Raw genomic sequence first — 27,476 nt, forward strand, 5'->3', positions numbered from 1 at the left:
TACTTTCATTGCTCAGCAGTAGGCTCCGTGTGAGTGAGGAGGATGCCTTCCCACGGTCACTGTTCAGACCTGGGGGAGAACAAGAAACCCTCCGAGCATGCTCCAGTTTGCAGGGTTTCCTTGATTTGGAAGTCACTGAGAAGAAAAGCCTCTCCCACTTTCTAAGGTGACCTCCTAAGAATTGCTCCCCCAGGGATTTCCATCGTTTCCATTTGTCTCAGCACGTCTCTAAGAGTTTACTTCCTGTGACGATGATGTAATTCAGAGCTTTGTAAGCCAGAGCACATGGCTTTTTAAATGTTTTCTAAAATGTAATAGATTTTTATTTATGGTCTTTCCCAACCATGTTGCATATTACATGGATCCCCTTTTAAATATTTTCTTGTTTTTTTAACTTAAAATTGCATCATTTCCTCCCTTACCTTTTTTTCTTCCAACTCCTTCCATGTACTCCTTTGCTTCTTCCTGAAATTATGGCCTTTAAGAACTCATAATTCCCTTTCAGAGGCAAGTCTACATGTGGTTATGTGCCCATGGGTACAGAAGTCCAAGGAAGCCAGAGGGGCTGGGTCTCCTGGAGCTGGAGTTCTGGGCAGTTGTGAGCTGCCTGAAATGGGTGCTGGGAACAGAACTAGGAGCCTTTTCAAGGGCAAGCCACATACTTAACAGCTAAGCCATCTATCTCTCCAGCCCCTACGTTAGTTCATTTTCTGAGCATTTCCCATGTGCATACTGTTGGTATCAGGAACCCTCCACCCCTCACCTCCAGCTGCACTGAACACTCCCACAGGCAACAGGGACCTGGCACATCTGTTGCCATGACAAAGGCCAGATGGTTCAGCCCCACACCTACACCTGGGAGCAGCTATGTCCCAGCCTAAATGAAAGGCAGAACCTCCCCTCCACTCTCCACTTCTTGTCACACACCCTCTTTTTCTGTCTTCCCCTTGTCTCAGTCATCCCCAATAAACCTCTTCCACGTGGGACCATATTGGCCTAGTGTGGATTGTCTGGATTCGAGCTGCGATTCTATCCCAACGCATATGAAATATACATACACGATCCTAAACTTCAGTTTGTTTTCCTTTGTCAGTGTGCCTGTTATATTAGCCATGACCAATGAACTTAAGAAAGAAGCAGAGAGGGTGTCTCTGCACTGTACTCTGACAATGAAGTTAATTCCCACTTCTGTCCATGGGACAGTCAAGAAATCACCTCTGAAGGTCTGAAATGGAATAAACTATGTTCCTGTGCTTCTGGGAAATACCTCCTATCTCCTCTCCACCCTGGTGTTAATTTCTTACTACTAACAACCCTTTCTTATCCTTCACTTAGATTCCATCAATATAATAGTCTTTCCTTATCTTCAAAAAAGCAATCATTCTGAGATCTGGGAATTGGGGAATAAAACAGATATATCCTCGAACTCTTGGAACACCCTGTCTCTCATGCACACATCTACCTTTACCAAGTGGCTATGAACCTGCAAGCCCCCATCTACTGCTATAAAGAGGAAGTAGCACTAGACAAGCCGTGGTGGTTTTCAGTCCTGAGTGTTGTTGATTCTTTATTGTCCTCTATAGGAAAGAAAAAAAGTTTTTTTTTTTTTTGTTTTTTTTTTTTTTTGAGAAGTGAAAGAGACTTTGGCTACTGTGTTTTTAAATTTAAAGTGACCCAGTCCAAGCATTCGAAATGACAAGGCTGTGTCAAAACAACACTTCACACCAAACTTAATTATATGCTGACAATTATTTTCCAGTAATGAACTGAATCCGGACAATGGAAGCATGCCATTTACCCTTGATGTTGAAGAGGAATCAAACATTTGCTACCCAGAACTTTGGCACTATGGCTAGTGAACTGGAGAACTTGCCCTAGTGACTCCATGGAACTTGTGGGGGAAAGTCTATGCTCCTATTCCAGTAGCCAGTGGTTCCCATCCAGGCGGGTCTTCTCAAGAATTCCAGAGGTCTCGGGGAGAGGTGGTATACAAGCATGTAGGCACTTCCGATGGCTATCAGGGTCCCAAGGACAAAGAGTCCTCTGTTTATCACCTGCAAACAGAGCAAATATCCAAAACCATTCATCTAGAGGTTGTATCTTCAAATAGACTTTGTCCCTACGACACAGACAAGCACACAGTTCTCTTCCTACATCACAGACAAGCACACAGTTCTCTTTCTACATCACAGACAAGCACATGATTCTCTTCCTACATCACAGACAAGCACATGATTCTCTTCCTACATCACAGACAAGCACACAGTTCTCTTCCTACATCACAGACAAGCACATGATTCTCTTCCTGCATCACAGACAAGCACACAGTTCTCTTCCTACATCACAGACAAGCACACAGTTCTCTTCCTACATCACAGAAAAGCACATGATTCTCTTCCTACATCACAGACAAGCACACAGTTCTCTTCCTATGTCACAGACAAGCACACAGTTCTCTTCCTACATCACAGACAAGCACACAGTTCTCTTCCTACATCACAGACAATCACATGATTCTCTTCTTACATCACAGACAAGCACACAGTTCTCTTCCTACACCCCAGACAAGCACACAGTTCTCTTCCTACATCACAAACAAGCACAAAGTTCTCTTCCTATGTCACAGACAAGCACACAGTTCTCTTCCTACTTCACAGACAAGCACACAGTTCTCTTCCTACACCACAGACAAGCACATGATTCTCTACTGCTTTTAACTGGAAGCATCAACTTGCTTGCTTGGCTTCTGTTCTATCTCCACCCATATTTCAGTGTTTGCCTGCTGCTGGCTCTTCTGTTTTGTATGTGTATATCTTTGAGGCCAGGAACTCTATTTTATTTGGTATGTATGTGCTTATATGTGTGTTGTGTGTGCATATATATGAGATACACTTGCCAGTGGCTACACAGGTAGAGAGCAGAGGTCAATGTCAGGTGGATTTACCCTTCTCTCTCTAATTTACTGTTCTGAGACAGAGCCTCTCACTGAACTTGAAGCTCACTGTTTTGGCTAGCAAGGCCCTGGAATTGGCCCCATCCCCACCCCTAGAACAGACAGAGGTATGTTGTGTCCAGCTCTATGTGACTGCTGGGGGTGTCTCATAATGATGCAGAAGTGCTTTATCCATTGAGCAGCCTTCTTAGCACACATTTTATTCATTTTCATAGAGGTAGAATTTACAGATAGAGATCTTAATTCTTTCCAAACCATTCCCTACACAGAGAAAGGATCTATCTAAAATCCTAGCCTGGGTGTTTAAGCCTCCTTAGGTCTCTTGGATTTTCTTAAGCTCATCTTTTTCCCACTTTAGCAGGATGCCAAAGGTCCTACTTGCCTTTTCAGCTTTCATGTAGCCATTCTCACTCCCTGGGCCTCCTGCCTCATGTCTCTTCAGTCTTTATCCTCTAGCTATCTTTATCTACCTCTTCTATCTTTATCCATATTTTCCTTGCAGTGCCTCATGAAGCATCCTACACCCTACTTGTCCACTTTTTCTATTAGCCCCTGAGCCACATGTAGGGTAGGAACAGCATCTCATTCATCAAAGTTATCTTGTGCAGTATACATGTATCCAATAAAGCTACCAATAAATAAGGTTATAAAGTTCCTGGGAGCCATTAGGAATCAGAATTGCATTCAATGGCATCTCTGGGCCAACGGCTCAAAATGCATGCATCGTTGCATTCTACCTGATATTCCACGACGTAGTGTTTACTAAATGACACAGTTTGGTCTAATTTTGCAAATTAAGCCCACAAAGATACCAGATAATGCAAAAGTCAAGAATGGATCACATAGCTAATACCAAGTAAAAAGCTGAGAAATATCAGCTACAGTTTCCTCTTCAATTTCTCCTAGCTTCCCTGCCCCCATCATGTAGGGTGTGTGTTCCATACTCTGTAGACTCTAGACAGGTTTTATCTGGAAGATGGGCATCGTGTCTCTGTCCTCTCATGTCCATATTTTCTTAACATAAATATGGCCATGAAACTGTATGACATTTCAACACATCATAATTTTCAGTAATGTTTTTCCAACCTTTTTTTGCCAATGCCAGCGCAGCACTGCCTCATGGTATCTTATTCTGGTGAAGGCAACCTGCAGAGAGATTTGAAAAGCATCTGCTGTATTCCTTAATAGCCAAACAGAGGTTTCTAACAAGGGGAAGTCTTTAATATAGTCCTCACCATGGTATAGAGAGGGATAAAGGTAGAAGGCATAATTGAATGAAGAACTTTATCCAGGAGCCTTTGAAACAGGAACCACCTAGAGTTGACATGCGCCCGCATCTGTAATGACAGGAGTCTTAAAAAGAATGCCTGGAGTGAAGCACCTCTGTTTTCTTACAATATTCTACTGATCTTCATTCCCAGTTGTCACAATAATGGATGCTAACAAAAGAGTCAAATAGAATCTCATTTTCATAATAGTTATCTCCAAGCTTTCTTAAAACATTTCAAGACTTTCAAGACATTGCCTTGAAAACATACAAAATTTAGTCTAGGTTTTACTTAGTAGACAATTACAATATACAAATCTTTTTTTCAACAAAAAATTTATTGAACCAGGATTTCTAGTGACCTATGAAGCTCAAAGATTTGATCAATTTCTGTTGCCTGATCTTTACTGAGCAACATTGTTTGTAGCGATACAGCTAGGATTACTTACAGCCATGTCTGTCCTTGCAGTAGACATCTGGGTTTTGCTGTGTGTGTGTGTGTGTGTGTGTGTGTGTGTGTGTGTGTTTACATATGAGCATGTATACTTATACACATCCATATGCATAAGTATTCACACTTCTATATGCATGAGCACGCAGAGTTCTATCACTCTCCACCTTATTCCAGGAGGCAGAGTCTCTCATTGAACCTGGAGCTATGATGACATTGAGCAAGGCCCTCACACTCTCCATCTACAAGGACATGGCCACACCCAGCTCTTTTTCCATACATCCTGGGAAAGGAACTCAGGCCTTCATGCTTGGGCTGAAAGTGCCTCGCCCCATCTAGAATTATCTCTTAGTCTGTGACTTATTTTTAGAGTCAGGCAATAAATATCAACAATGTCTTTAAGTGTCTTCCAGAACTCCATCATATGTGATACAATTATGCATAAATAGAAGCCCATATTATTTCTTTTTGTCTTCAAGAGAAATGGGAATGGTCACTGATTCCCCTGTTTATTGTGTAAATTTTTCATTCCAGTCTTTTTCAAGCAATAATAACAATCATTTGTAATGAAGTTTTTTCACGTGACTGGCATAAAATGGAATGAATGTGTAAATCTTAAAAGTGCCCAGCTTTCTGATCAAGAATTTCTTGGGTATGATGCATTGTTTTTAACCTATGGTATTCTAAAGGCTCGAGATACCCTGTTAAAATGGCATTCAATGTTTTTAAGATTCCACAATTATTTTAATGTATCTCAAATTCATAGTTCAGAATAGACTGTGGCCAACTCCTAAATGCCCAAAATTTGGATCTGTGAAATTTTCTACATTTTGTCATCTTTAGCCATTTTCCCATTCCTGAAATGCAGGCAGAAATTGGCTACATAGTAACATTCTACATATGTTTAAAGAATGTTTTGTGTGTATTTGTGTTTGTGTGTGTGTGTGTCTGTGTGTATGTGCACACGCTTACTTGAGTCTATGTGTATGTACATGTGTGTATGTACATGTGTGTTCTTGTCCACACATATTCTTATGCAGCCTATAGGAGATAGGGCTGGAGCAAAGGGAAAAAAAGACTTCTAGTCTCTAGGTGAATAATCTCATGGAGTGAAGCCGAACTTTGTTCACCTCTATATAATTGTACATAGACAGGTCTGAAATTGCATGGTCATCCGGAATCCTAAATCTTGAGAACTCAGGAAGACACATACCTAGAAACCAAAATTAGATAAAACATATATGTATTTAAAACAATCTACCAAAGCAATGCTGTAGAAATGGCTCAGTAGTTAAGGGCATTGGCTGCTCTTCCAGGTCCTGAGCTTAGTTTCCAGCGCCCACTTTGGGTGGATCACATCCACCTGTAACTCAAGCTCAGATCTAATGCCATCTTCTGGACTCCAAGGGCATCTGTCACACAGAGTCATACACATTAAAAAGTATTTTCACAAAGCAAAATAAAATAAACCTTTCAAAAATATGGCTGGTCTTCAGCTAGGTCAAACTAAACAGTGTTCCCACTAGCAACATTCTAATCTTATGAAATTATTAATTACCATGAAAGTCTAAAAGTATTGAGCAATGTCCATAGAATATTTCTTGTTGAGATTAAATGAATCTTACAATAAGGCTAATATTAGAATATCAATTGTTAAAATTGTCATTTCCCTTAGTTCACAAATGGAAAATAATTCAGTGCTGGTTAATATATATTGTGAATTTAATCAGATTTGGGGTTACCATGGAAACACATCTCTGGGTGTATGTCTATAGAGATGATTTTCAGAGACAGAACTAAAGAGAAAAGAGGCACCTTTAACATGGACAGCACTGCCCAAAGGGCTGACGTAATAAAATGAATGGAAAAGAGGAAGTGGACCAAATGCCAGCAAGTCTCTCTGCATCCTGACTGGGATGCACTATACCTCACACCTCGGCCGTCCTCAGTTACTACATCTCTAGTTATAGAAACAAGTAACTCTGTGTGCTCATGCAGTGACTTTAAATGATGCTCACCCCTTATTTATTACTCTTTTTCATGCTTTTGGGGGAAGCTTAAGTGTTTATGAGAGTGTTCTGTGAAGGTTGTAGGCAAAAGTGGGCCACTGAGGTGGGAATAAAGAGAAGAAAGGCACACAGCTCCACCATGGTTTGCTACTCTAAACTTTTATCTGTGAGTGGATCACTGCAGGGTCCTTGTCTTAGGCTGTATCATAGTGGTCCTAGAAGGCCCATTTATGACATGCCTGCTTTCCAGGTAAGGGTTACATTGCAAGGGTGAGGCCTGCCAAGAGAACCTTGGGTTACTGAAGGCATACCCTTGGAGGGGACTGTGGATCACAGGTCCCCTCCATCTCTCTCTTTCATTTCCAGACCAAGAGGTGAGTGACTTTTTCTCTGTTGCTGGTGCCTCACCATGATGCTGCCTCTCCACAGGCTTAGTCTAAGGGGGCCAATGGATCATAGAGAAGAGCTTCTGAAACTGAGAGCCACAGTAAACCTTTTCTCTGCGTTGATTATCCTAGGCATTGTAACAGTAATGGAAAGGTGACCGGCATGGACTTCACTGAATCCTAGGCTTCCCTCTCTGAATGATCACTGTCTGGAATGGACAATGCCTGTGGCAGAGATGGTATTCAAGTGCCAGGATCATAAATAGGCCCACTATTAATCACCTGGGCTAGTCCATGTCCCACTGAGAAAGTATACTTACTAAGATCATTATTGAATTTGTCCATTAACTCATCAAATACCAGGCAGTCTTCAAAGCCCTGAAAAAAAGAAAAATGGGTCACATAATAAGACATTTCATAGTAGATACAAACAGAGCTAGTACTGGCAGATAGAATGCACAGGGTGTTGTGGGTCCTTATTACATAACGAATAGGTTCTCATCCAACGTCCAATCATGATACAAAGACCAGCAGCTGGACCCTGGTTCTGCCCTTGCCCCACTGATACCCATAATAATTATAATGATTTGGAAATTAATGGAAAAAATGAATACATCTGTGATTTGGGTGGATCTCAATGCTTCTTTAAGACTAAGAAGCATGTGTCTCTATCATGAGTTAGTTTTAAACTACTCGGGTCTTTACGATTCATGTTTAGAATGATTTCATGAACTAAGAATATTGCAGAGGACTGCAACTGCCATGTATGAGGTCTTAGTTTTAGTCTCCATTGCTGCTAAAAATCCTTATAAGAGGATCAAATTAACTTTATTCCTATAACTCAAACCTAAAGCAAATGTCGAATATAAAGAACTTCAAAAACTAGTAAGACGATACTCAGTACAACAAAGAGTAGAAACCTGAGTACCGTTTTTCCATTATCTACAAATTCAAACTTCAATTTTGAACACACAAAAAATGTATTTTTACATTAAATATGGTGATTGCATTTGAAATAAGTAATGTTTGCAGATTCTTTCTGGCATAGCAACCTTGACATAAGTGATCATAAATAAGACCAAGACAACAGTTTTACATTTTTACTTATGAATAATTGGTTTTCTCTCTGCAAGTATTGGGATGGACACCTGATAAAACTGTAGGGTTCCACTTGAGTGGGTGGGGATCAGGTACATTATGCAAAACACTTTGTGTAGTGACTCTTAGAGGCAAGATTTGAACTATTTCCAGAACCTGGGAGTTTTTCCACAATGCTTCAACTGATGGTTAATTATGTTTTTTATGGGTCAAAGTGCTTCATAAGTCACACGTTATTTTTATTTGGAATATAGTTGTATTATCAAAGCAAAATGTGACTAGTAATTGCTAAACTACTATCATGTATACTTGTATATACATGCAAGAAGCTAATGGGATTTCTCAATATTAACATTTAATAAAAGAGCACTATGTTTTAAAAATCTCGTTTTAACAAGGATAGCAAAGTTGTCATGAAGGGAGTAGTATTCAGTGGTAAGCTGTGCTTTTTCTCTACTGAGTTCTTAATTCAAACGGTCTGGATCCTTGGTGGAGTTGAAACCAGTCTGACTGAGCAACTGGAATAAGAAGCAAGTGGGTTTTGATCTTAGGAATGTGAGGATGGTTTAGAGCTTTTATTTAGGATTTATTACTGGAGACAGACCTTGGGATGCTCTAAGAATTTTCCTACAGAAAACTTACCGCATTCATTCCTTGCCCAAAAAATGGAACGATGGCATGAGCTGCATCTCCCATCAGCACACAGTGTGACTTCAGGTGGAAGGGAGAGCACTTTACTGATATCATGGGCTGGGCAGGCAACAGGAAGAAATCTCTCATGAGGGCTTGCCTTTGGAAGAAAGCAACAGGAGTACAAGAGGTCACTTGTGTGCCAAGCACTGTCAAGTTTTTCCAGATTTATTGGCTTTACTGCCATGATACCTTGCTGAAAAAATATACAAGAATGCCAACTGTAAAGCAGCAAATGAAGAAAGAAAATTCACTTCAATGGAAGAGTACTCACTTAATATATGCAAGAACCTAATATGATGCCCAGAACCAAAGGGGAACCAAAGAAGAAGGAAATTGAAGTTTCTTCTAGCTTAAATTCCACTATTCTGGGGCCAAGGGGACAGCTAATTTTATAAAAGGCTGTCCAGGCTAGTACGAGGACCTGAGTCCACAGTCTCAATTTCTATGCACAAAGCCAAAAATGATGAGACCTGAGTAACACACGGGGTGTGACTGTAGATTATGTATCTATAATCCCAGCACTGGGCACAAGTAGAAACAGGAAGATTCCTGGGACTTACTGACAAGCATTCTACTGTCAGAATTTGGGCATTTATTCACTGTGCTATTATCAGTTTTTAAAGATGTATTTCTGGGATTCAAAATCTTTATCAATGCTTTGTAGAAAATATTCACACACTACTTTTACTTGAAACATATTTCAATCACCAATGCAATATTTGGCTAGAGATTGTCTAGATTGCCTACTACATCAAGCCCAAGGTATTCATCTTGCTGGCAAGCTGGGCTAACAAATAGACAAGCTAGGCTAACCCACAAACAAGCTAGACTAACCCACAGACAAGCTAGGCTAACCCATAGACAAGCTAGGCTAACCCACAGACAAGCTAGGCTAACCCATAGACAAGCTAGGCTAACCCATAAACAAGCTTCTGGTTCAACCAGAGACACCATCTTCAAAAATATGGTGGAGAGCAACTGAGGAAGACACCCAACATTAGCCTTTGACCCCCAAAAAGATGCACATATGTGTGGGCACATGTATATGTGGGCCACCTCTACACGGATTTGTACACATCCAACATAAAAATGTATACACTCAACTCCACTATTCTGATCACTGTTATTTGTTATGATGTTAATCACATGCAAAAAGATACACCTGGCAGCATTTGAATAATTTGAAATGTGGCAAGTATACATCATGTCATAAAAGCATTGTTATGTACATGAATCATAGTGTTTTCAAATGTATTATTATGTGTTTTTAAAAACACCAGTGTAGTTTAGACTCTTGTGAACAAATGGCACAGTGTATTTTACTAGATACTAACAACAAATAGATACTAAGTTAATGTGATTCTTTATGCATTAAGAAATGGTTAGCAGTGATCAGAGTCCTAACTGGGGGATTTTAATAAGTTGGCCAATGTGTACAAGATTTCAATGGGCTAAAGTCAACTCAACATCTCTCTTATTGAACATGATTGACTATAGATACAAAGAAATTTCTGATCTTTGTGAAACACCACCCACAGAGGTTTTAGAGAAACTATAAATACAGAAATACTACTAGTCCTCAGTAGTTTTAAGTCTGGGGTCATCAAGCCAACTCAACGGGGGAAGGTGCTTGTTGCCAATCCTGATGTCCTGAGTTTAGTCCCCAGCAACCACATGATGGAAAGCAGGAATGCACGCCCAGTGTCCCCTTTTCAAAAACTAAACAAATATGTATTGTAACTTAAAACTATTTAAAAGAACAGAGTCTGGCTAAAGATGCGAAAAATAACCGTGGAACAATTTTAAACTGTATAAGAGCTAAATGCGGTGTGCAGACAGGTTCTCTTTAAGGATGGAAAGTTGTGGGTTTATATAGACCAGGAACCGGTAACATCTGGTAGTTTTTAAGCCCCACTATGAGCTGGGGTTTCATTTTTACACAGTTAGCTGTGAATTTATAACTCCACTATCAGAAAGGCACCTTGGAAATCCTCTCAAAGCTATGAGGCAGAAGGGAGTTGAAATATTACTGAAAATCAGACCTGGTGACACATGACTGTGTTCTCAGAATCAAAGGCTGGGGAAGAAGGATTCTTGGTTCCAAGTCAGCTTAGGCTACTCAGGAACAAAACTAACTTCTGTTCCTCTTTAGCCTGATTGCGCATGCACCCCAAATTCATGTGGAAAGCCCAAATCCTTAGCGTGGTAGTACTTGCAGCCAGGAACTTGGGAGTCAATTCACTCAGTTGCTTGTGAGCCTGGAGACCAAGTCAAATGGGATTTGTGCCCTTACAAAAGACCCTCAGTCATGGGACTTCTCACAGGCAGAAGGCTCCTTTCATGAGCCAGGAAACAGCTCTCATATGGCACCTTAATTTTGAATAGCTCAGCTTCCAGAAACTGGGAGAGATGGTTTCTTTTACTTCTAAGTCACCCAGTGTATGGTAGCCTAGAGAGATAACACTTCCTGAATACCGTCCTGTCTCCCTGGAGAAAACACTGGAATAAAAAGTAAGCTAGGTGTTTGTTCTGTTGTGGGGAGGGGAGAGGGGCTAGAGGAGTTGGAAGAAGCAAAGTCCTTAAATGGGAGTATACAACAAAGTGCATGTGGAGGGTGATGCTGACAAAGGCCAGATGAGCAGCAGACCACAAGCCAACTAGCTAGCTAACTCCCTCAGGCATGGATGGGGCAAAACTTAATGGGTGTGGGCCCTGTGCTGACCAAGGTTTATGAGGATCTTACTCAGTACTTTATAAACCCACCGAAATAGGTAGGATCGTGTTTGCAGCATTTTACCACAAGGGACCCTGGACATCGAGAAACACACGACTAGGAAGGGGACAGACCTGAAATCTGCATCTTCTGTGTCATGTACAACGAGTCTTGTCATCCCAGGAAGTCCAAAAAAAGCCTAGGGATGCTTGTGCTTGTGTTTTAGGATAAACTGAGCACAGGTTTTACAGAATCTCCACTTACAACAGACAGGAGAGCCCACTTAGACATTGCTCTGACGCTGCCTTCCAGCCAGTGCATTTTAGGAAAAAAAAATTTTTTTGAGAAAAATTGAAACAAGCTGAAACAGCCTTGTTGGAACTTGAACAACTTGGATCAAAAAAATGAAAGGTGTAGTTTCCCACGGTGACTTACTCTCCCATCAAAGGGATCGCGTCCGGAAAGTTCTTCTGGAAGAAGTCCAGCACATCACTACGTGTTGGAAGTTTTTCAAACTCCTCAAAGGACATGAACAAGGTGCATGTGAAAGACTTGTCCTGAGAAGGAGAGGAACGAGGTGAGAGAAGAAAGATACCTGTGATGTCACCACTAAGGGTATGTCACCACTACGTCAACAGACCTTAAAAACTGGAATTTCTAATACATAACCTAAGTCTCTTTGTCTTTATTGTGCCCACCCCTTCCTAGACTGCCTCTAATGCAGATGATAGCACCCTAGAGATGGATTCTTCATTATTCAATCTCCTTTCCAAAGTAAATACTGAACTTCTCTTTCTTCCTCAGAAGCCCAAAGTGTCAAAGATATAACCATTAAATATATTAAAGGGTGAGAACATCTAGGCACATAAATGTCCTACCCAAAAGTAGGTGATAAAAATATTAAGTATAGATGTTTTACTGGCTGGTTTTGTGTCAACTTGACACAAGCTGGAGTTATCACAAAGAAAGGAGCCTCAGTCGAGGAAATGCCTCCATGACATTCAGCTGTAAGGCATTTTCTCAACTAGTGATCAAGGGGGGAGGGCCCAGCCCATTGTGGGTGGTGCCATCCCTGGGCTGGTAGACCTGGGTTCTTTAAAAAAGAAAGCTGAGCAATCCAGGGGAGGCAAGCCAGTAAGTGACATCCCTTCATCAGCTCCTGCTTCCTGACCTGCTTGAGTTCCAGTCCTGACTTCCTCTAGTGATGAAGAGCAATGAGGAAGTGTGAGCTGATTAAGCCCTTTCCTCCCCAACTTGCTTCTTGGTCATGATGTTTGTGCAGAAATAGAAACCCCGACTAAGGTAGATTATATATATGTAATTTGTACATTACCATGTTTGGAAGGGCGATCATCATAAAGGCGTTTCTAGGCCAAATGTGCAGACAGTTAGGTTCCATGGCATACTGCAGGGCAGGGCAAAGAGCACAGGTTTGATTAAAGCAGCTCATCACCCCCAAGGCTTTGTTCCTGCTTCTGCAGCATTCTAGACCATCCCCATAGATAGGGTACATTACATGTGTGTCACTGCATGAAGTCTTAGAAAACCCCTAGACAAGCTTTTCATAACCATTTATTCCAAGACTGGAGAGCACACTATAATAACATATTCTTTCTCTTCCACCCTGTCTTTCTACACACACACACACACACACACACACACACACATACACACACACACACACAAAATGCACCCATAAAATAGATGCATATAAAACATACATGTGGCTAGACATTTGTGTGTGTAGGATTCTGTGCAATTGTTTTACCCTTAGTGCTTGTATGGATTGGGCAATTTATACCTCCCCATTCTTTGGTGGGATTGTCAACTCCATGTATCCATGAGGGATATATCTCTGACTGTAATCAAAGCGGGGCTTCTTCATGAGGTGAGCTCTGACAGTTGAGTAGGCTCCATCACACCCTACAATGAGGTCACACATGACATCTCTGGCAACTTTGTCAGGTCTGGAAAACAGAACAAACCATCAAACATAATCTAGCAAAAATGGTAGCATATTTCTACATGGGTGTAAAAAGCAAACTCTAGAAGTAACCCAAAAACTCACTTTTACACATCCAACATAAAGCCAGACTTATCTAACTTGAATCAAGAGATTAAAAAATGTGAAGATAAAAATCCCACACATGGTTTTGCTTTTGAGAATGAGACTAATAGACAACTACTCTGATCCTAAAGATGAATGTGCTCTCCAGAAGTGTGAGAAATGAAGGATGGAGATCTAGAGAAAACGTGAAAGTAGTCCCAAAGTATAGGGGCAAGTACATCTGCAAGTCCCAAGTATGTAAGTGAACTCATAAGCATCTACAGGGCAGTGACCAGGATTTGCTTGAAGAAATGAGCTTGTCTTCAGTAAAGGCTACCAGACAATGAGCTTAAGAACAGAGCACACTGGTCTCCTGTTGACCTCAGACACTCAAATTCCTCATGTAAAACAGCACAACATTCACATATTTCCTATGCACATCCTCTAGAAATTCTGTGTGAGAGATTGTATCTTTAGGGATCAGGGAAAGAGTAAAAGTTTGTGCATGGTCCATGCAGGGAACTTTCTTTTTTGTGTTTTCTTGGAGATGAATATCTCTGTTTTGGATGCTTTTGATCTGAAGCTGGTTGTACTGATGATTAAAGAGTCCTTGTGTCTGGAAGGTTAACTGTACAAATGCATAGAGGGCAAATGGGGGGCATTTTGGAGATAAAGACAAAGGGAAAACTGATTTCTTCCATTAGAAGGATGAGGATGGATGAATGGTAGTTTTAGCAAACTGACTGTTCAGTTTGAAGTAGAAGAGGAGGCACACAGGAGACAATGGCAGTAGCCCACATATATAGTGACAAGAGCTGGTCACTGGGCAAAAGAAAAAGACTGTAGAACCAGCAGAAGAAAGACATGCTGGTGACAACCTACAGATTTAATGGGTGGAAACAGGGGGTGGGGGAGTGCCCCAGAAGCAACCATGACTATGTTGCAAGAGTACCAGGGAAGACAATAGAGATGAACAAGGTATCTAGAAATTTGAGGTAATGCCCTTGTTGTGTCCTAGAAACATCACTGACCAGAAGCTGGCTGAGACGGAGGATGAGAAAAAGCCTGGATGTGCATGATAATGCTAGAGTGGTGAATTTACAAATGACTGTGTAACCTTGACTGGATGCATGGCATTCTGAGAGTGCGATGTTAGGGGACATAGACGTGACCGAGGTTGAGCAGGAAAATCACACTGTGGAGAAGGGCAGGAGACACAAAGTGGGGTCGGGCCACCTATTTCCAAAAAGGAGAAGGTCTGGACAAAAGATGGTCAATGGATCATGAAAATGAGTAATTACGAGGTCTGGGCATTCAGAAAGTACCTGGGGATTATTCTCAAACAACAGTTCCGTGGTTGTGAAAACTATTTGAATTTCCACTTTGGTAATCATTTAACACGTCCAAAAGAATGGGAGAACAAAGTTTATAAGCAGAGCTCTCCTTTTCTACCCTTGCCCTCTGAAGCCAAAATCTGAAGAGCAATTACCCGAGCACAGTGAGTACCCCTTCCTCGGGACTGCATTTCAACAGCTTGTGGCCAAAGTGCACTTTCGCATTGGGGTATGACTCCACGGCTGAGGGAGGAAACAGAAGGTAAACAACCCACTTTCAACTGTGACTTCACAAAATCACATGGGAACAATGGACATTTTCCATGAACTGTAATCAAGGACACTCCTTACTTAATACGCTGGTTTGTTTATTTTCAACAGGGTCTTGCTAAGTACCTGTGTACCCCAGGATTGAGTTGACAATTCCCTGGCTTCTACCTAAGTACTGGACTTCCAAGTGTGTATTTACCATACCAGAGAAGATACTTCTACTACATTTCATCTAAATTTGTTAAAATGGAAATTTGACAACTGTTTTCTGGGTAGTCTAGTGTAATTTTTAATAATATAGACAAATGGAAAACATCTGCTCCCACTTTTTAAAAATCTAACAAACCCCTCCACCCTTGTGACAGTTTGTGCCCTTGAAAAGGAATAATTGTCACACATTTTATTATTAAAGCTGCTTTTAAGGCTTGATATGTGACTAGAAATGTTCAACCATTATGAATGTTTTCTATGATAAATATGCATCTGAGAATGGCGTCACCCACAGCTTTAATAAGGAAGGTGATTTAGTTTTAAAAATATAAGTATTTATAATTAATAAAATATATGGACTGGGTGGATCACACATTTCATATCTTGCAGTGAAGAAAGTTATACGCCAAACAATGCTTAGATCAGAGATTCTCTCTTTTTCTCTCTCCCTTTTTCTCTTTCTCTCCCCATACATACATACACACTCATGATATATATGCCATTCTCAGATGCATCTACTTTTCATGAACAATTGTTTCATGGTTTGTTCATTGATTCAGTATTAATAATAATGAAAACACACATATACATATATACATATGTATGTATATATAAAGATAGAGACAGAGAGAGACAGAGACAGACAGAGACAGACAGACAGAGAGACAGAGAGGGGGCCTACGAACATACATACCCCTTTATTAATTTAGAGCCAGTGAAGCATATCCCTAGATAAAAACAGTATGAAAATGTCTATCATGTATACCAAGATTGTGCCTTTTTTATAACTCAGATCTTTAGCATATATTTCATATATAATATTAAAATCAGAAATTGAGTCATTAAAGAGCAAAGACTTTGGAATAAACAGACTAAAGCTCAAATCTAGATTCTCACTAGACCAGTGAGATCGAAGATCTCTAAGCTCTCATTTTGCCATTTGTAAAACTGAGATAAACTTCATTCCCACCTCCAATAGTTGTTGAAAGGGCCATAGAAATTAGTGCTTGTGAACCACTTGCTACAGTGCCTGGTGCTTCAGTATCAGCGCTATAATCATTCTCTTAGTACATTCAGAGGCTGTTGAACATGTCTGCTACAGCGCTATTTCTAAAGGCGCTTGGTGTTTATTTCTTTCTCAAGATCAGCAGGAATGTGGGCAGTAAACCATTCCCACTACATCCATCATTAGCTGAAAGACAGTTCTAAATATAACTGGAGATGACATTAATTCTGTGGGACACCTAGCTTTCTAAGAAGCCAAAGGCTTCTAGGATGCATCAAGAAGCTCAACAAAAGGGGAACCAAGTTTGGTACTGAGAACCGAGTCGACCCATGATAAATCCTTATACCCATAGATAAGTGTGGTTCTTACTCCTTGTTAAGGAAACTTCTCTTTGCAACAGGCAGAGATCATTACAGAAAACCACAACCAAGCATAACGCGGAGCTGTGGAGCCATTCCAAAGTTTGCGTGCACCAAGATACTCCTGCATAGAAGGCTCAGGGAGATCACGAAAGGGGGTGGGGTGGGGAGTGTGAGAGGCACAGGATCAGAGAGTTTGCTGTGAGTCTGGGTCTCCTGCTAAACACTAGCTGAACAAGGACAGCAGCAAAGTGGCAGGGGGAGTGCCCATGGGGTCTCAACCCTACATGGAGAACTAAGGAATGTCAAAAGTGGGAAAGTCAGTTCCTTCTCAGGGATACACACACCAACTGGTTATCCAACACCAAATGTCAACTCTGAAAGTATACACATATATCCAGAGGTTAGGCACAGCCTCCAATTGAGGGAGGGGTCCACCCACCCATCTCAAAAATTTTAACCCAGAGTTGCTCCTGTCTAAAGGAAATACAGGAACAAAGAGTGAAGCAGAGACCAAAGCAAAAGCCATCCAGAGACTGCCCTACCAGGGGATCCATCCCTTATTCAGACACCAAACCCAGAGACTATCACTAATGCCAAGAAGCCATCGCTGACAGGAGACTTGTATAACTGTCTTCTGAGAGGCTCGGTCAGAGCCATACTGATACAGATGTGGATGCTCCCAGCTAACTATCAGACTAAGCATGGGAACTCCCAAAGGAGAAGTTAGGGGAAGGACTGGAGGAGCTGAAGGGTTTGCAACAACATATAGGAAGAACAATAATATCAACCAACCAGACCCCCAGAACTTCCAAGGATTACACTACCAACAAAAGGGACCCATGTCTCTAGCTGCATATGTAGCAGAGGATGGCCTTATCTGGGTCAATGAAAGGGGAGTCCCTTGATCCTGTGAAGGCTTAATGCCCCAGTGTAGGGGAATGCCAGGGCAGAGAGGCAGGAGTGGGTGGGTAGGTAGGGGAGCCTCCTCACAGAAGCAGGGGGAGGGGGATGGGATGGGGGGTTTGTGGAGAGGAAACCAGGAAGGGATATAACATTTAAATAAATAAAATAACCAACAAAGAAGAAAATATACACACAAATGGCATTAAACAGACTGAAATGGTTATATTTAATAATATATATGTGTATACACACACACACACACATATATATATATACATTTTTGTACACACACACACACACACACACACACAATGCTTGTAACAACAATTAATGGAAAAATAAACCCTGTATTTAAGAGAGAGTAAGGGGCAGGCATCCGGAAGGTTGTAAAGTGAGGAAAAAGAAGGGGGAAATGATGTAATTATATAATCTCAAAAGTAAAAGACGTTTTTAAAATTAAAAATAAAAGATAGTAGGAATGTGTGAGGAGTTTGTTCTGCTGACAGTAAATCTGTTTAGAATAATCTCTGAACTGGTATAATTGTTAAATTTAATGAGGAGTGAAGGTTCAGGGAGTAAAAGGTTACCGAGGGTATGGGGCACCGGTTCCCTAAATTGCAGATTTTCCTAAACAGCCTGGTAGCTTTCTGTTTCTGAGTGGTCCTCTCTGGTTACTTGAAGAATAATCTTGAGAGCTAGATCTTGAGGTCTTGCATCTTCCTCTTTCTCGGTATCCTCTACACAGCCTACTTGGTCTCCTCCAGACATGAATCTGCCCTTCCCTTCACCACAGGGCTTTCTAAGTTTGCCTTGGGCCTTGGTCTGGCATTCAGGGACCACAGCAATGCCTCCAAAGCTGTAACCTCCTTTCGGCCTGCATGCCTTCTCTCCCCAACCTGCACACTGATAGAGCACCTGGCTAGTTGTCAGCGTGAGTCTCTTGACCCACTGGACTCTGAGTTCTTGACTGAATAATGTAGAATTGTAGTGTCTAAGGACAGAATCATTTTCACTTAGATAATAGATGAGACTAAGAGATACTCTGTGACAATATAACTACTGCTTTTCAAGGGCTCTGGAATGTATAACATTTTATTCTTTATAAGATAAAGAAGAACAGCAACCAAACCCTAGTAAGTCATGTGACAAGCAGAGTATTCTCATGGGTTTTACCCAATCTGGTGAACAAAAGCATTAGGCTTACCAGTCAGCAGATCCCTGTTTAACTTCTCTCTGCTTATTGAAAGGATATACTGCAAGAAAAAAAAGTAGACCTCATTTCTGGAGAGTAGGCAAATGCAATTCTAGGTTATTCAGCAAGAAGAAATATTTGTAAACAAACTTTAGAACCATTTAACTAAATAGTATGGTAACAATAATATTAAAGTTTAGTCAAATATACTTAGTATAATATCTAAAATTTATCTTAGGTGTTCTCAAATTTTGATACTATAAAACTCAAACCTCCTCAAACAGTAAAAATATTAGTTTCATTAACATAATTTTGACAGCATTATAAATTGCATATTTCCATCAGAGTTCTCTAAATATGCTTGCTACATTGTTTCGATTCTAATAATATCAGAGCAAATGTATTTTAAATTTATCTACCTTCAAGACATTAATTTCAGAGAAAACTATGTATGATAGTAACACAGGGTGGGGGTGGGAGTTGAGGCTTGGGGGAGAACAACCACTCGCTATGACATATGTTGGGTATTTCAGACTTTGTGGTAAAAGGTAGCAGGTTGACGGTCCTATAATGCAACACACATGTCGTGTCCAGGGACCATAATGCTTTAAGCATAAGCTAAAATGTTTTATTTTTAGCTTGGTTTAAAAGCAGAACCAAAAATCAAGTAAAATAAAAACTTGTTTAAGTATTATTTTTTATACAGCAGAAATGCCTATCATGGTGCATAAGCATTACAATTCAGTCTTATGGGTTAGAGTGGATTTGGGGTGGTGGTGTCCCATGCCTTTAATCCCAGAACATGGGAGGCAGAGCCAGGCAGACTTTTATATGTATGAGGTCAGTCTGGCTCACAGAGTGAGTTCCAGGTCAGCCAGGACTACACAGTAAAACCCTGTGTTCACAAACCAAATAAACACACACAGATGGAGTCAGAGTGAATTCATTGTTTCACACTTAAAGCACTTAGTACATACCATTTTTCCAAAGTATGGGAGATCACATAGTTTTTGGCACAAAAATATTTAACTTGTGGCTCTTCCTCTAGTTCTGAAACTAAGAAACTTGACCGTAACAATCAAATCTAAACTTGGTATAAAGATGGCTCAGTCATCACACAGTGACAATGGCTGAGGAGGTGCTTGCTCTTAGGACTAGCTAACTTAGCATGTGTGTTCAGAGTGTGCAAGGCCAGGCAGGGGCCATGGCTTATCAGCATGAGCAAGGCCCTGGTCTCCTCTCCCAGCACAGTCGGGAAACATTAAAAAGGATGATAAGAAGTACTCAATTATAAAGCTTTGGTTAAGTCAATGTGGTGAAAAGATCTTTGGATGTTAGTTGTAGGGCTTTTGTTTTGTGGGAATCAATAGAACAGGTCCATCCAATAGGGCTACCAGGACTTCTCCATCCCATTTACTTCAACTGTCTGGATGGCACTTCCCCAGAAGCAAGAGCCAGTACGGTTCCTGCCACAGTACCTGCCTCCGACACCCATTCTAAAAGGCTAATCCCTAGAGACCACTATTTAAAAAGAACCCAAAAGGTTAAAAGCCAAATTAGGCCATTTATCTGGAGATTGGTAATGCAATAGTTTTAGCACAGACATCTTCAAACACAACAGAGGAAAGTAGTTACTTTCTCTGCCCACGATGCTATCAAAGGAGAATGCTTCCCACTACAGGAGCATGGGAATTCAGAAGTGTAGGAGTGTGACCACAGCTTTGTGTATTACACAGTACTGTGACAGTTACCAAAGCAGGCCAGGAGGGAGAAGCAAACATACAAAAGCCAGGGAGCGTCTGTACACGGTATTGGGGAGAGAGCCAAAGGACAAATAGCTAGAGGATGAAGGACCAGGAAGGATCTGGGAAGTCGGGTTTTCAAATCATGGGCTTCTAAACTGTGGATCTTGTGCAAAGTACTTTATCCATGGCCCCAAGCTCTTCAGTAGACTCATTCTCTCCCCCTCTCTCCTTCCTTGTTGCCTTGTCTCCCTCCACCCCTCTCTGTGTGTTTCTGTGTAATGACTGAATGTGATGCGTATGGGGGTTATTGAGTGTCCTGTTTTGTCACTCTCTGCCTTATTCCTCTAAGACAGGTTGTCACTTAACCTGGAGCTAGGTTGGCAGCCAGCTTGCTCTGGTGATCCTCATGTCTCTGCACCTCATCACACTGGGATTGTAGGAATAGGTGTGACTGTGCCTGGCTTTATATATGGGTGCTGGGTCATCGAGAGTGTGTTCTCTCTCTCTCTCTCTCTCTCTCTCTCTCTCTCTCTCTCTCTCTCTCTCTCTCTCTCTTGTATGCGCAAGTGTGTGTGTGTGTGTGTGTGTGTGTTGGGCTCCCCAATGGTGGAGTTACAGGTGGTTGTGAGCTTTCCAATGTGAGTGCTGGTACCTGAACTCAGGAACAGTAGCAAGTGTTCTTAACTGCTGAGCTGTCTCTCCAGACTGGATGCTGAGGAATGTACTCAGGGCCCCATGCCTGCACATCAAGCGCCATTACTCTCTGAGTTCTCTTCCCAGCTCTATTACATGCTCTTTTGAGGAAGCTGCATGCATAGAGGCTGATCAAGTGGTAGATTTCACATCTCTATCTTGGTGGCAAGCTAGCCAGTACTGGGTGAGAGGGATCCAGGTGCCAAGAGGCTGAAGAGGCCAAGAGAAAGCTGTCTCTCTAAAGATGTGAAGACATCTTGGGGTCACAAGGATGACTGGATTTCCTCAGGCAGAGCAACTGAATGCTTCAAAGCAACCTGATGTTGCTCTTAAAGGGCAAGGTGGGTTCTGTGAGTAACTAAAACATCACAAATGTCAACGCAATCATGCAGACACTGGATGAGCCAGGCTGCAAACTTAGCAATCACTCAGTTTGTAAGAATTGAGATATCGAAGCAGAGGTGGAGAAAGGACCACTTCCTCTCTATTGTTGTCAAAGCTCTAAAATTGGAACTCCCATGCACACCTGCACCCTCTTGGGGACTCAGGAAAGCACTGTGTGGCCTCAGGTGCCAGCCACTCTTCATCCAGTTTTGCTGGTGTTTGAACTACTATCAGAACGTCTTTGTTTGCTGATAGGTGACTCACTCTGGAGTGAGCTCAGCTGAATGGCTCAGCCTCCGGAGGAAGCTCCATGGTATTACAAAAGAACAGTGAGATGAGATTGTGAATCAGATAGCCATGGGGCTGGCTGTAGGCTGTGCTGACCAACTTCCTGATCACTGCCTTGATATAACTCATCCAAGTCTGTGGGCTATTTCCTCTTCTATGAAGCATGGCAGCTGGATTCAAGTTCACTAAATCTAAAGATTCTGCTGTGCTAGAGGGAACTTACATCTTCTCTTCTCAAACCTCTGAAACATACTTTGCATTTCAGATTTAAGTCTCAGAAATGAAGTCTCACCCAGTTTCCCTCCTTTGAATTAGATCAACTCTGGTTTGCTACTAATTTAAAATTCCTATAAATTCAAACTTTCTCTGTAGCCTTCTTGTAAACTACAACTTCCCCCTTTCTACAAACCACTTTTTCATTTCCTGCCCATATCACGCAATGAAGTTTCTCTTCTCTTATTCTACTAATGTCTCTTCCCATGAACCTGATGACTGTCCCTTAGCCTTCCAAAGAGTGTGAACCTTACTTGAGCTCTGGGCTTCATAAGGAATGGCTCCATAAAAATAAAGCAAACTGGGAATCCCCCTCTCTGCAATGGATATTGGGAGCCTTCATTATCTCCCAGAGTAATAAACTCAAAGGGTATAATTAGATGTAAATATGTTTTCTTCCAGTTATGAATGTCAGCATGAAAAACACAGGACAGGATAATGGATCTGCTTTCGAAAACTGCATCACCCTCTGGCCTCTGTTGTTTTAGGAATTATAAAGTGTTGAGAGCATTCTTGTTCATTCCATACAGTCTATCATAAGCAAACCCAGGGCAAGAAAGTCAGTTAGGGAAAGGCAGCTGCAGCACAGAATGCTCCAGAGTTGTTCTTATACATGATACTCAACAACAAATAATATGGTAATTTTGTCTAATTGAAAAGGAAGTTAAAGACAGAGGGCAACCCAAACTGCTGGGCAGTAGGAGCCATGTGCAGAACAAGAAGTAGCTTGGTAAGATTAATAGCAGTAGCCCAGTTTTTGTCACGATGTTATTAGCTTGGACCTGGCTGGAGCTCCTCCTATGAACTAAGCAGGTAACTAGTGTCTGTTCCAAAGCTTGAGGTATCCAAGTTAGTACGAGGGAAGAAAGGAGGGGCTTACAAGCAAGAGGCACATTGCAGGCATCAGGTACAATTGTTGCACAATTCCACTGTGTTCAATGTAAACTTACCTGTGACCTGTTCCCATAGGGAATAGCAGACTTCTTTCCCGAAAGAGAGTGGATCATTCTGGCTTTCATGGGCACACCTTTGGAAACGATCTGAGAAGAACCAGAGACAGCCATATCTGTCAGTGTGACATACTACCCTGAGATTTAAATAAATGTGACCTCAAATGTGATTTATCATCAGTTAAAGCCTTTAGTGAGACTCAGGAAACTCAACGTGGTTGAAAAGTCACTTTGTGAAAACTTCCTTCTTGAGTGTGTCAGAGTTTCCTTAACTTGGAAGAAAAGAAATGATTGTCTAGTTTAAACCAGATATCACAGACTACAGGGTGTGGCTAGGTATTAGAGGAGACCAACATTATCACTGTGAGGAGAGAAATTTCGGTCCTCCATGCTTTCTGTTGTATCTGCTTGGATATGTCTTCCCTGGTCACGGGCATTGCATGAAAAAGCAAGCAGCCTCGCCTTCAAGCTCCTTTTCCAACTTCCATCAGTAATGGGCTGGAGCCTTTTCCTCTCCCGATTTCCTTCTCATCAGAGTGCTTCATCATTTCAACTGAAAGGAAACTAGAGCACTCTTGCCCACCCAATCAGAGATCTGCCTTCCTACAAGAGCCCAGCATGAGGCATGACATCATATGGGGTCATAGTGTCAATGTTTGTATTCCACCCTATCCTTGTGTCTCCAGCCTTTATACCCATCATGTGTTAAAGGTTCACTAGTTTGCCAACTTTGCAACCTTCTAAGCCTTTGCAGGATGAATTTTCATGGGAAAGTTGTTGGCATCAAATGACATTTCAAATCAGGATAAAAATCAGTGCTGTGGCATTGTTGAAAATCATCAAGTATCATCATATTCACAAAAGAACTTATGAGGGTCAGGGCAGGGGCTCAGTGAGTAGGTGTGCTTGCTGTGTAAGCATTGGGACCACCCCAGTGGCAAACTCAAGACTCAGTGAAAGACCCTGTCCTGGGAGGATAAGAAAAAGCATAATGGAGTGGGATGCTTAACACTTTAGAATTTGTAGGTCTTAGCCTTGCTGAACATGAACACACAGGGCTACATCACACACACACACATACACACACACACACACACACACACACACACACACACTTATTTTTTTAAAGAAAGAAAATTGTATCAACAATGTACCTGATCTTCCAGACCAATGGCCTTCAAGGCCTGCCGTCCTCTATAAGAAAGGGCTAAGTTAATGCTTCTTCCACGTGTAAATTTAGCCACTCGAATATCTAAAAACAGGGAACAGACTCCATGTTGCACACACTTTCTAAAATGATGCTAAGGAGTGATGCTATTGCTCAATTCAGAACCAAACAAAAAGACTCATTAACACATGAATAGAAAATACCAAGCATATATTAGTATTCAATTAAATTTAGATCACTGAAGTTTTAAAAACATTCTAATACTTAATATATCTTGAATTGTTTTTTTTATCAAAACATTTGTCTTTTATTCAGAAAATCTAAAGAAAAATCAAAGAATCAGAAACTCTTCTCCAATTTTCTACTATCAACTTACCTTCCCTAGCTTCATACACATCAACCTGGAAATTCCTCTTTGCAAGAAAGCACGCGTTCAATGCTCCAACCTAGAAACAAAAAAAAAAAAAAAACAAAACAAAACAAAACAAAAAAAAAACAAAACAAACAAACAAACAAACAAAAAAAAAACCCAGATTTTTCATGTCTTTATTTGGTTCTGTACTTACACAGACATTTTGGTGGAAAATGCAATATTTTGTATGGATAGATATATTAGTTCATCGGTTATATTGACTTTGGCGTAGTCACTGCCCAAGAAGACTAGAGGCAAGGCCAGTCAAATTATCTGGGCCTGATTATGCAAACCTGTAATCTAGCTGAGTCAGGAAGTTCTTGAGTTCAAGACCTGCCTGTGCAACATAGGAGCAGCATGTCTCAATATTAAAAGATGACCGGGGAATACTGCCTTTGCTTAGAATATGCAGAACTCTGAATTTAATCTCTCTCCCTCTCCCTCTCCCTCTCCCTCTCCCTCTCCTTCTCCCCCTCCCTCCCTCTCTCTCTCTCTCTGTCTCTCTCTCTGTCTCTCTCTCTGTGTCTCTCCCTTTCTCCCTCTCCCTATCCCCTTCCCTCTCCCTTTCCCTCTCCCCCTCCCTCCCTTCCTCCCTCCTTCCCTCCCTCCCTCCCTCCCTCCCTCCCTCCCTCCCTCTCTCTCTCTTTCTTCTTTAAATAGTGAGATATTTAACTTGCAAACAGAAACAAAAAATCCCAACAAAACAATAAGAACAAAAACCCAACTAGAATGTTTTAGTCTCTTCTAACACCTGCCCCTTCCCACCTAATTACCATATGTGCTTCCTTCTTGGAAATGAGCACTTAAACTTTTTGGTAATTCATTCTTGCTTCTTCATTGTTTTGCCACCTAAGTGTGTTTTCCTATGGAATATAGTTTAGTTTTGTCCATCTTTGCACTATGTACTTAGGATCACACTATGGATTTTTTTTTTTAAATTAAGTGCTTGCTTTTTCAACACAACATCATGTTTTGGAGATTCGTTCATATATAAACCTGAACCATCTATTATATACTTATTTAGTTGTGTGTGTGGTATATGCATATTTGTGCACATGTGCATGATTCACATGCTTGTGTGAAGACCAGAGGTCACTGTTAGGTGTTCTCCATCTTAACCTTTTGGATAGGGTCTTCTATTGAACCTTGGGCTTGTCCATTGGCTACATTGGCTGGCCAGCAAACACCAAGGATCAGCCTCCCTGTTCCCAGCACTGGGGTTACAGCAGGGCAGCATGTGGCTTAGCTTTCAGTTCTAGGGATTTGAGTTCAAGTCTTCCTGCTTGCACCAGAAGCACTTTACCCATCAGGCTTATATTGCAACAACTGTAAAGACCTGAATGTTAACATGTGTGAAGTCACATGAACAAACCACATGCACTACACTCAGCCAGAAACTTCACTCTCAGTAATCAATTCCAACCAGTGAGTCTGGACATATGTTATCTTGGATGGCCAGTCCAATGATGCCTTGGACATGGCTACAGGCCCCAACCCAGGAAATGAGACTCAATATGCCACTATTTTAGGATACTCAGTCTTAGGGCAGTTTGATACAAGATAACAGATAATCCTCACAAGAGGGTGGAAAAATCTTCCTATAGGTTACCGCTAGTCAGCCTCTGAGGTTTGGGAATATTGAGCGATGCAGAGAAGGGGTAATAGTTTGTGATAGTTTACTTTGTCATCATAATAGAATCATTATTGCTCCTCCTAAAGTACTAAAAATGAGTCCCAGAAAGGATATGGCTCCAGGAAAAATAAGGTCAGGAAAATAGGAATGAGCCTAAGAAGGCACATTAGAAATAAGTCCCATTTGTTAGGAAAGAGCTCAGAAGAAAGCTGGGAAGGAACACATGCTATGATTTAAATGATGGGAGATGAACGAAGCCTCAAAGAAAGGAGAGAGCTCCAGAATGGAGAGCCCGGGATTGAAAAGCAAGAAATCAATTTATCTATTACCTGAAAAATTACCTCCGGTCAAAAGGATATTCTGCAGTAAACATGGGTCTTGTTGGCTACACTAGGCATAGAATCTCACCCAAGCCAGTGGTGGAGTGAGGTCTGCTTCCATGGTATGTCCCACTGCTTAGATAAAAGTTGACCTTAGGATTCAGGGGATCAAGGATGTCCTGAATGGAGGGTTTGTTTCAGTCCTTTCCAAGGACAGAAGTTGAAGACCCATGCCTCCTCTTTAGGTTTTTGAGATATTTAAAAGAACATCATTGCTGTCACTCTAGTGTAGCTTGGACATGGGACAGCTTCTGAACTTGTTTAAGATTCTCCTTAAAAGTTTCCCACATTCAGTATTTATTTGCACACTTGTCTTTCTTCAAGGCAATGGAGAGAAAGATATAACCTTTGTTGTGGTGGACAAAACAGAATTCATTCTGCTTCTTGGCTCGTGTACCAGAAACCATGAATTGATGGATCGCTTACTTGTTGCTTGTGATTATGTCAAGTTAAATATTCACATTATGACATACACCCAAGAGAAGACTCTATACATGCAAATGAAGGGACATATGTTGAATGTTTAGAGAAGAAGTTTTTATAGTCAAATTAAAAAGCAAATGTTCTTCAAGCATCCTAAATGGCCATCACAAAGGAACGGACAAATAAATTCTGGTAGGTTTATGCAAGGAAACGCAACAACATGACCTTTTTAA

General features: G+C 41.2%; 1 protein-coding gene across 1 annotated transcript in view; it reads right to left on the reverse strand.

Moving 5' to 3' along the window:
- Positions 1-1,874: 1,874 nt before the first annotated feature.
- KMO (kynurenine 3-monooxygenase) overlaps positions 1,875-27,476 on the reverse strand; it is a gene marked incomplete at both ends in the record, with an annotated part of 33,673 nt that continues 8,071 nt past the window's right edge. Inside the window, 14 exons of the mRNA XM_080926104.1 lie at positions 1,875-2,054; positions 4,040-4,099; positions 4,189-4,290; positions 5,802-5,884; positions 7,387-7,444; positions 8,807-8,954; positions 12,006-12,127; positions 12,904-12,975; positions 13,372-13,537; positions 15,107-15,194; positions 18,907-18,955; positions 23,228-23,317; positions 24,382-24,479; positions 24,772-24,841. Coding sequence (XP_080782230.1) covers positions 1,875-2,054; positions 4,040-4,099; positions 4,189-4,290; positions 5,802-5,884; positions 7,387-7,444; positions 8,807-8,954; positions 12,006-12,127; positions 12,904-12,975; positions 13,372-13,537; positions 15,107-15,194; positions 18,907-18,955; positions 23,228-23,317; positions 24,382-24,479; positions 24,772-24,841 — 1,386 coding nt within the window. The remainder of the gene's footprint in view (positions 2,055-4,039; positions 4,100-4,188; positions 4,291-5,801; positions 5,885-7,386; positions 7,445-8,806; positions 8,955-12,005; positions 12,128-12,903; positions 12,976-13,371; positions 13,538-15,106; positions 15,195-18,906; positions 18,956-23,227; positions 23,318-24,381; positions 24,480-24,771; positions 24,842-27,476) is intronic.

Source organism: Micromys minutus, assembly GCF_963924665.1.
Source record: "Micromys minutus genome assembly, chromosome: 1".
NCBI lineage: Eukaryota > Metazoa > Chordata > Mammalia > Rodentia > Muridae > Micromys > Micromys minutus.